This window comes from Danio rerio, chromosome 1 (genome assembly GCF_049306965.1).
Source record: "Danio rerio strain Tuebingen ecotype United States chromosome 1, GRCz12tu, whole genome shotgun sequence".
Taxonomy (NCBI): domain Eukaryota; kingdom Metazoa; phylum Chordata; class Actinopteri; order Cypriniformes; family Danionidae; genus Danio; species Danio rerio.
In genome coordinates, this window is record NC_133176.1 from 21,139,548 (window position 1) to 21,150,873 (window position 11,326).

Sequence of the window (11,326 nt, forward strand, 5' to 3'; positions counted from 1 at the left end):
GTATTCTATTACAAACATAACAGATGTGACTAAAATATGGGGTCTTATAATGTGATTTCCTTCTAGAACATTATTAATCATTAGGTAGACGACTTGCGTTAGATTTACAGCAGGCTGTTATTATTTTTGTAATGTTTTCATACCGACTGCTGGTTTGATTTGTAAAGTGCAATATGTATCTACTAAAATGTGCCTATTTTTACAGTCTGGTTTTTATACTTATTGTGCAGTATAAATATAATCCCTATTGTTGAAAACTAATTCGTTTCTGCATTTCTTGTCTGTAATCGCATACTACATAGACATGGATTTGGAGAAAACGATTGTGTTTGTTTGTTTCACAAAAATATTCAATCAAAACAACAGTCATCTAACCAAAATATAACTAAATAATCTTCATTTGGAGAGTTTACATCAATTTGTAAATGTAATCAAAACACATGACAATTCCAGTTTCTATTTAATGAATAATTATTTATTTTCAATTCGATCTTAGAAGTCTGTAAAGTGGAACACATAGCAGATTTAGCTTGTACTTGCACATCTTAAAAATGAATGCAACTACTGTTCTCAGGTTAGTTCATCCTCTTGCGCTTCTTGCGTTCCGTCCGTCGATCATAATGCACCAGAGGAAGCACCAGAGAGACCATTCTATGCTCGTCTTCTATCAAGCCCCCTTCTTTGCCTAAGGCGTTTTGGCGGGACAGGGTCAGTCCCATGGCTTTTGCCACCTCCAACATTCTGTGCACAGACAAGATTTTTGTCTAATATATTAGAATTTGGAGACAAAATATTAAAACAATACATTCATCCAACATATTAAAATTGAGTTTAAAGGGTGGTCCATTATGATATCATATTTTAACTTTAGTTGATGTGTAATGTAGCTGTGTGAACATAAACATCGCTAAATGTAATATGCTCAAAGGTCAATACAAAAGGAAACTGGCCTTTCAGAGTTAGCTTAGCAAAGTCTACAAGGAATGAAGTTTGTGGACTACAAGAAAATACACCTTGGTTAAGGAGATCACAAACGGTTCAGGTTACGCGCATTCACCCCGCACATACACCATTTGCAGCAAAGGGGCGTGGCCAGATGCGCTGTATTGTTATAGCAGAGAAAGCTAAAATGCAGTCCAAACGCTGCTTTTTCCACAGAGCTTCTTCTGTTTCTGTATTTGGGCTTCCAAATAACAAAATAAAGAGAGAAGTGCTTACAGTTTAATTTTAATTACGTTCCAGTGAATTTTAAAAACATGTGTAGCTAGCATTTGACAAAAAACAGCTTCCGGAATGTCTCCCAGTTCAGTGCTGGATTCAGCTAAAAACTCCTCAAAGAAGGAGCAGCTTCAACCATAATAGCAGAAGGTGTGGATTGTAAAATGTCATTTGTCTCTCAATGTAGCCGCTCTCCAATCTAAGATAACAAAATCGCAAAATATATATGAATGTTTCATATTACTTGCACATGCTTATTCCAAATATATGTGAAAGACACTGGTCAGATTTTATTTTGGAGAGCACGGATGAGGTTCAGCTATGTCCTCTTAATTTTCTGTCTGATTGAGACTCAAACTGATACGGCTAACAGCTGCTCTGACTGACAGTACAGTGGACCCGGAAAGTATTCATAGGGCTTGACTTTTTTTTTTTTTGTTACAGCCTTATTCTGAAATGGATTAAATTCATTTTTTTCTTCAAAATTCTCCACACAATACCCCATAATGACAATGTGAAAAAAGAGTTTTTGAAATTGTGCTTGGCACACCTTGGCTTTGGGAATTTTATTCTTTGGGAATTTTTGCCTATTCCTCTTTGCAGTACCTCTCAAGCTCTATTAGATTGGATGGGAAGTGACAGTGGACAGACATTTACAGATCTCTCCAGAGATGTTCAATAGGATATGGGTCTGGGCTCTGGCTGGGCCACTCAAGGACATTCACCGAGTTGTTGTGAAGCCAATCCATTGATATTTTGGCAGTGTGCTTTGGGTCATTGAATAAAATAAAAAAACGAACATCTGTTATCAAATTAGCAATAATTTTATGTATGCTCATTCATGACCATTTCAGATGTCCATATTGGAGTGTATATATAAATCTATGATATACATACAATAGGATTAAGCATTTTTTTGACCACATTAACGCTTGACTGGAAATTGTTTACAAACATTTCCATTTTTGAAAATGCACACTCCGAATGGGGACCAATTCTCACTTTGAACTAGCTTGCATATTTTACACCTGTTCTTAGTACTGATAAACCACATATTAATTCCTTATCTGTCCAACCATATTTTATTTCCCATTATCCTCTCATATACCTAAACTCACAACTACCCTGCTAACTGTTAGTAAACCATTAATTAAGTGAGGCTAACAGTTTGTAGCTAATAGTGTATATGTGTTACTAAAGTGTTACAATGTGGCTGGACGATTTGGCCTGAAATCAAAATCTCAATTAATTGAACATTTAACTCGATTATGATTTATGAATGATTTATTTATTTATCTTTGGCCTCTTCGCGCCGCCACTTGTCAATGCTACCAAGCAGACCAATCACAGAGTTTAAGTTATGCGTCGTCACAACATGTAGTTACATTTTTGAGAGGTCAGCGTTGGCATTAGTCGAGGGGTATCCGACCATGTGAAGGCTGCACCAGTACATATGCTGTGCTCAACACAGAACTGTAAACAGAGCAGGGTCACGAGACTCCACATATGGTAGGAAAAGTAATTGATAAAATTGACCTGGAAAAAGATTGATTTTAAATTCTGAATGTCGATTTCGATTACTTTGATCAATCGTCCAGCCCTATCTTACAGCAGATGAATATATTATCCTATATCGAAACATATAACACATTAAATTCAGAAAAACCAACAAAAGAATTCTCAATATTAATAATATGTTTGTAAATGGAAGCATTGGACTGACTTGTTTTCGCTGATGCTCATGTCCCTGTGTAGGAGTGTGAGGTTTGCAGTCTGGCCACCCATGTGAAGCAGTAAAGCCAGACAGTAAGAAGCCATTTTCATGCGCATGGACATCGACACTGTGTTCCTGAGACTGTAGAGACAAAACATGCATTGATATACGGCCATTATCTGAAGGTTTTATCAAAAAATAGTAAATATTAAGACACAAGCACACCTGCCATTGTGGAAACTCTCTACGGTGAAATTCTTCAGCACTTTGTTGATGATGATTCGTGGACATCCATCGTCACTACCAACTTGTAAAACGGATTAAAAGCAATTCAGGTTATTTATTTATATATTTACTTAAAAAAAAACAGGGGCCATATACAATAAGTGTATTTGTAATCAATACAATATTATCGTCTATTGTACAGACAGACGCATTCAATATTTTAGCTTTGCTTCTGTAAAACTCACATTTAAAGGAAATTCGTTTCTGTAGCGAGGCTCTGATGACAAAGGAAAGGTACCAGGCACAACGACACTGTCTGTCTCGATCCGCCTCGTCTTTGGAAAGTGTTTCAAGATGTTTGAGAACTGTCTGCGGACTAAAAAAGGCAATTAGATTAGTACAAATAAGAATTTCAAAGTCTAATCAGGAGCTAAAATTGACCTCAAATTAAACTCTTTCTACACAAATTAATTTCCATGACTCTGAAACATCTCTAGAATGTTTGTAGGTTTGTTTTTAATTGAAGGGACAGTTCACCAAAAAAGAACAATTCTGCCAATTTCTCACCCTTTTTACAAACCTGATTGTGTTTCTTCTGTTAAACAGAAAAGAAGATTTTTTTGAAAAATGTGTTGAAAACTGGTAGCTATTGACTTTCATAGTATTTATTTTTCTTACTATGAAAGACAATGGTTACCTGTTTCCAACATACTTCAGTATATATATATATATATATATATATATATATATATATATATATATATATATATATATATATATATATATATATAGGTCAAAAGAAACTCAAAGGTTTGGAACTAATGGAGGGTGAGTAAATGATGACAATTTGTCACCTTGGAATTACAAGGTTATATCTGCGTTCTGAATAATTTTGAGATAATGAGCTATAAAGTTTTGACATTCCATAGCAAACAGTATGTGTGTAACATTTGTTTTACATATAATATAAGTCTTAAAATGTAAACAACTTATTTCAAATTTCCATTTGTGTAAACTATTCCTTTAATCTGACAGTAGGAATGCATTAATTTAATCTTAGTTAGGAGACTTAGATTCATTTGATATGAACGTTTTAAGTATCTAAATGATTACTGGAGACATTTAAAAACGATCAATTATAATCTAAATGATTAAATTGTTCATAGATAAATTCTATAAACATTCCATAGTTTACAACAAGCCTTCTCTGTTTTGGTAGTTTGTTTCCCCAATTACATTTTCCATTATTTTATTTTGAAATTATGTGAACACAAAAAATGATCAGAATATAACAGTGAGCATAAAAAATACATGTAATAATCAAAATACAGGAATAAAGGAGGTTGTTAAATAATAATATTAATAATAATGCCAACAACAACAATAATAGTAAAAATAAAAAGAACAAACTAAAGAATAAATGACAGAAATTATAAATGATGATATAATAAAACAAACAATATGAAAACAAATTCTACTTTTGGTTAATAGTGGCAAATTTTTATATCAACAAATATTTTATATCAAATAAATGAATGTCTTTTGAATGTTTCCTAATTTTATATATATATATATATATATATATATATATATATATATATATATATATATATAAAAGAAATATTAAGTAGTAATGTGGTCTTTTTCACCAATAATTAATGTGTAAATATGAAAATTCACTTATCAAAATCATGTTAATCTCCATACCAGTGGTTATCTCTCATCTTCTGCAGGTCTTCAGAGCTCAGGGTTGCGTACTTCGCTCCAACCTCTTTCAGGGATTCAAACTCATTTGGAGTCAACACTAGAACAAAGTTAAGAATCTAAACACTGTTTTTCAGTGGAGCATTACTAGATGAAGAATTGTGAATCAAAGTCAAAAGGATACGCTGGTCAAAGGGGTAAACATCCTCTAGTTTATCAGCATTAGCATTGCATGGAGGGAGGAAGAGGGCTGCATCACTCTGAGCCTCCGTTTCAATCACTTCATTACGAAGAGCTGGAAGCCAGAATAAGAGAAAATATTATTATGCCTTTTTAATGCACAGTTCAGTCTTATGAATAGTAAAAATCCACACTGATCTACAAAAGTAACTACCCAAACACTAAAACTGAAAGTTTCACTAAAGTATCTTTACACCAGCCAGTCAGATATGCTGTGGGTAGATATGCATTTTAGTTTCTCTAAAACAGTAAGATCTGAACCAGGAGACTACACATGTCATAAATGAGACTTAAATGATCGAAGATGATTTGGCCTATCCAGGATCTTTTAATCATGATATCTGATCTCTGGCTAATTTGGTTCCTCAAACAAGTTAGCGAATCAGAATAAAATGCATGTGCTTGTGTTTGTAGACAGATCTATCTATCCCTCTGTCTTTCAAAATCATGATGATCAAATCAGCGATTGTCTGGCGGCAAGAAAGCAGCGCAATGACATTATCTGATTAATATTCAATTTTCATTAAATCTGCAGTAAATGAAATGGCTTGTTAGACGATATGCAATTACTTTCACATTTGTTGTGGCTACCTTAAATGCATAGGATGCCTTGAAAGTGAGTAAATTAGAAGGTAATTTTCATTTTTGCATTAAATAACCCTTTAAAGATCGAGAGAGAAAAAAGGAGAGTGTTTTGAATTGATTGCCATATCAGCTTCTCTGCCTTTTTCATGGCAAAACCAGATCAAATTTACGACATTTTATGAATATCACTTTTCTATAATAATAATAATAAAAAAATAAAAAGCCGAACTGCAATAAATAATAATGGAGATAAAACATTTTTTTAGGTTTACTTTTGATAAACATCTTTTTATCATTTTTGAATATTTAAAAATCTTTCCTTTTAAGTCTCTCCAGATACAAATTGCTGTCTGATTACATTAACAATTCCAAAAGTATATGTTTAACACTTTGATTTCCTTTTAAAAGTGGACTAGTGATACTTGAAAAACATTTTCGAGCACAGTGAGTCTCTATGCTCTTTATAAAGCACTATAGAAATAAAGATTAATTGAATGAATTTGAAATAAAATTTAATTGAGTCCTAGATCATACTTGCAGCAAATCAACAGTAAGTGGAGATATCAAAAAGGGGCAAGGTCCTTTTGGAAGATGGGCATATTTGTTTTGGTGGATTCAAAAATAAATATAATTTAGTATATTTCGATTAGTGCACCTTTAAAGGTTCATGACACCTTGGAGTACTTATTTTGAGATTTTAACAGATTTGTGTGTGTTGAGCATCAGTTAAGACAATGTTAGCACCTGTCAAGTTTTATTGTGGGGAAAATTGGATAATTTTAAGCTTTTTTCACTTGATTTCATCTTCCGGGTTTAAAATAAATTTTGGAGCAGGATTAAAATCGATGACATAGTGTGAATCTGCTAGTGGATTGATAATGTGTCGGTTTATCATTATTATTCATAGTGGAGTTTTCTTATACTATGAGAAGACCCTGCTTATTAATTATTCATGAGAGCATGTGCTTTCCGAAAGCAAGGCAGACCTGTCAAGCAGAAAGACCCAATGACTGGGTGAGATCGCGTCCACGTGGCATGGCCACTTTTCCCCCTGCTCCGTCAGCCACGCCCACTCCTCCCTCTGCTCTTAGCGCTCCATGTGGAAGCGGAAGCATTTTTTAAAATAATTCAGAGGTAGACTTGACCCGAAAGAGGAAGGCTTAATGGTCCTAAAACTCTCACACTTTCAACCAATTGTGTGGCTACTGTGCTTTGCATTTGGACAGCAACATACTGCTGCTTACCTTCTACTCCTTTCTGGTCTATGATGTTGCTGGCGGCCTGTGCCACGGCCTGATGGAGCGTTTCATTGCCCACTGCATTGAGTCTCCTGGAGCTCAGAGCCCGCTTCTGTTTATTTGTTCCAAAAGCTTCGATGAGAGCATCCACCTGTGCAAAAAACAAACCCAATACACACATTTGATCAAAAATGCATTTAAAATCCTATTCCCATGCTAAACTCCCGCTCCTGTGATGCACTTTTAGAATTTGTCAGTTCAATTCCAGGGATTCAAAGGCAGACTGTTGTACTGTTCTCATTTGATAAAGAAGAAAACACTTAAATATCAAAAAGATAAAATACTTTAGTAAAATGAACAATCTTACAGTCTGGCATAACATGTATAAATTATTTTTGGGAAAAAAGGAAGCAATCTGTTAATAAAACAATTAAACAACTAGTCTACTCTAAAATGTCACTCAAAAACACACTTGAACACAATTAAAGAGATTTTTGTTGTCTTATTGAAAGTGTATTCATAGCTGTTTCACTTAGATATGCGTCACCATTATGTTCCAACTTTTTTTTCATGCTCACCTGAATATTCCAGAAAATTTTAATGATAATAATCAATAAAAATGTCATGTTGTAAAATATGACTCCAAAAACATTTATGGCATATAAAGTATAATAGTGTAAACACTTTTCAAAACCATATAAATATACTTTATTTCTTTTTTTATCATTATAAACTTTTCTTTAGATGATTTACTATAATTTGAATATCACTTATGGTTAGTAAATGATTGATAGTAAAATCATGCATACATGAATTATATATATATTTTTAATAGTTAGTCGTTGTTTGCAAGATCAAGTTAGTAGATTCTACCTTATTAAAGCTTTGCATATTAACAAGATTGAAAATGTTTGGTGCATTTCATAATGTAAATTTAACTCTTTGAATTTTCTTTTTCCCAAATGTTGTTTAACAGGAGCAAAAACATTTTCACAGTATGTCTGATAATATTTTTTCTGATGAAAATTTTGTTTGTTTTATATCAGCTAGAAGAAAAGCGGTTTTTAATTTTTTTAAAAACATTTTAAGGTCAAAACTATTAGCCCCTTTAAGCTATATTTTTTCGATAGTCTATGATTTGCCTAATTACCCTTACCTGCCTAGTCAAGCTAATTAACCTAGTTAAGCCTTTAATTTTCAGTTTAAGCTGTATAAAAGTGTCTTGAAAAGTATCTAATCAAATATTATTTACTGTCATCATGGCAAAGATAAAAAAAAATCAGTTATTAAAATTATTGTTTAGAAATGTGCTAAAAAAAACTTCTCTCCGTCAAACAGAAATTGGGGAGAAAATAAACAGGGGGCTAATAATTAGGGTGGGCTAATAATTCTGACTTCAACGGTATATACAGTTTAATATAGTAATATGTTCAATACATTTAGACATTCACCTGATGAGCTACTTACCTTATCTCTGAATGTTGAGGGTTGATTTTCGCTTTCAGCTTCTGTTGCTTCACCTGAAGACACAGAATTAACAATGCACATCCTGTTCAGTGACAAACAATTAAACTAAATAAAACCATAACTCACTTTCCTGGCTCCAAGGCTGTGTTAACATGGCGAGGCTTAGTGCACAAATCTGATTTTTTTCTCAGATCTGATTTATTTTTTTTGGCATAGCTGTTTACATTGTTGTTATTAATGTGGCCAATATCAGATTTGCAGTGTGAACAGATCTGCATGCGCAAAAGTACATTACGGACAGCACAAAATGTCTAATTTTGCACGAAATGTATGAAGTAAGCAAATTGTCAGATCATGCTTACATGATTATTGCCCTTTTCATATTTCATAAAATTTAAAGGATTGTTCTGCTACTACGAACGCGTATTACGGCATTTCAGACCTAAAATAAGTCACTTGTGATTTGAAAACACTGATCATTTGTGATCTATGACAACCGCGGTGCGTGTCTTTCTGACCACCGCTGTGGTAAACTCATCAAGGGTTAATGAGCAGTCGCAAACTGAACTGTGAAGGTGGAGTTGGTCTCTGTTTGCAGAGTTATTTTATTTTACTTCCTTATAAACAGCAGGCACGTGCTGAAGGGGGATTCGGGTGCTCGAGCACCTGCCCTTTTTTCTATTGGAAAGAAATTTCCCCCTTAAAATGAAAGTGCCCCCTCCTTAGTGTACGCATCGTTAACAAAACCAGTTTTGCCTTCAAAATCTTTTTTAAAATGAACAACCAATTTCTGTGGTAAAGTAATTGTCCTGTTCGTCATTCTACAATGCTGCTGAGGAATAGATGATGTTTGCAGCACAGATAATGATGCATTTCGCATTTGATAGTGGCACAAATCTGAACTATAAAGATGAGATTCCATGCAGTTTGGTCATTACTTGAGCCACATGTAAGCAAAAAAATCTGATCTGGGCCACATTTGGCTGCAGTGTGAACATAGCCCAAAACATTACTGTTGAATTGGAAAAGAAAATAGTGGAGCATTATATAGTATAAAGTGTGTTTTTCAGAGTACCCCCTCCATATATCTGCTATGGGTTTTATATATATATATATATATATATATATATATATATATATATATATATATATATATATATATATATACCATTTCAATATGATATCACTGGCCAATGAACATGTCCTGTCAAACTATTTCATAACTGTAACAAGAGGCATTTCAATGAAATCCCATCTTAACGTTAAAAACAGCTGTCATAACATTATCAATAGGTGGACCTTTTAGAAACTATGGAAACAAAAAATGTAAAACAGGAAATACATTTAAACCATAGTTATTGTTTACATCTCTCAAAAAAGTCTATACTGCATGTCTGTGAATATACTGGCAGCAGCAAGTCACAGAACTTGTTCCGCCATAGCAATCAAAGCAGCAGCTGCGTAGCAGATCTATGCCGCCAAGACCAAATACATCAACAATGCCAAATACATATATATTACCATACTAAACCTCTCAGAGCGCTGTCATGACAAAAATATTTGAATAGTATAAATATTCATGTTCACTATAAATGATAACCATTAACGATTATTACACAATATAATAATGTATGAGATATTATACTAACAGCACTCAGTAACATGGTAATACAAATAATATTACTAACGTTACAGACTTAGAGGCATGCAAACAATTTCACCCCCAAAAACGAGTAAAAGTTCCTTTGAACTCTAAGAACCCTAAACATTTATGTCCATAATATTTCAGATGTAAAACTGTTTACCTGGTATGACGGGCAGCATATTGAACAGCTGAGCACTATGAACTTTCATTTGCATAGTCTGCTTGTCAAGAACTCCCACAAAATACCTGTTGACAACATTTACACACCATTATTGAGAGGTTATTTAAGTGTTGCTCAGCAAATAAATAACAACGTGATGACCTCACTTGCACATATTATTAGACTGCAGCGATCCAGACCCAAAATTGCTCCCTACATAGGGAAGCCTATCTGAATCTGCAACCTGCATAGAAAAGATAAAGTTAGTTCCTAAAAGCACAAACAACACAATTGCTTCAATTTAGACTTTTTAAAGTTATAAAACAAACGCAGTTTCAGTAGGTATAAGTGTTTTACCACTATTCGTCTGTTTTTCTTTCTGGGATTTGATGCATTTGAGTGTTTGAAGACAGTAAAGTCCAGCTCCTCGGCATTTTTCACATTTCCATTAGAGAACTTAACTGTAATGACAAGAATAATGCTTTAAAATACAATGCGTGACAGTTTTAAAAACTATACTGTTAGACTGAGTGTACATTGTTTATTATTTGGTCGAGATGACCATATCCACGTGGGTGCGTTAAATACATAGAGGAAGAATAAGATTAGTTTATTACAGCTAACAAATAACAGCAATTATATATTATGTTACATTTATGATACTCTGGGTATTAAAACATTACCAATAAAAGTATTCTGTTCCGTTTCTTCACATGTTTTCCACGAACAGGTCGCCGCCATTATTACGGTTTCCTCGGCTGATATTAGCACGCGTTCCTGCACGAACAGCGACACCAATCGGTTTAAACAGTTTAAACAGAAACTTCCATTCAATTGTTCTGATATGATATTAATTGAATTTGCACAACTATTTTTAAAATTGAATAAATATGGATTAAAAGCCTTTCAAAATGTATTGTAAAAGCTTTTGAAAGTAGTCTATTTTGTTCTCCAAGGCTGAATTTGGTCTAAAATGCAAAATAAATGACAAAATAAATAAATAAAGGCCTAAACTGATGTTTAAACTGAAATAAATAAAAATAAAGTGAAGGAAATTTATTTTAAACTGATGATGGCAAATAAGTATTCTTAATTCTACAAGCTTTTTATATTGAATTTCATGTTAGGAC

General features: G+C 33.5%; 1 protein-coding gene across 1 annotated transcript; it reads right to left on the reverse strand.

Moving 5' to 3' along the window:
* Positions 1 to 453: 453 nt before the first annotated feature.
* Positions 454 to 10,972, reverse strand: polr1e (RNA polymerase I subunit E). The gene is given in 12 exon segments (NM_001020704.1): positions 454 to 741; positions 2,942 to 3,073; positions 3,158 to 3,239; positions 3,403 to 3,533; positions 4,865 to 4,961; positions 5,046 to 5,156; positions 6,931 to 7,075; positions 8,392 to 8,444; positions 10,197 to 10,282; positions 10,364 to 10,440; positions 10,554 to 10,657; positions 10,880 to 10,972. Coding segments are annotated over 12 exon segments (1,242 nt in total). The 5' UTR covers positions 10,938 to 10,972; the 3' UTR covers positions 454 to 575.
* Positions 10,973 to 11,326: the final 354 nt, after the last annotated feature.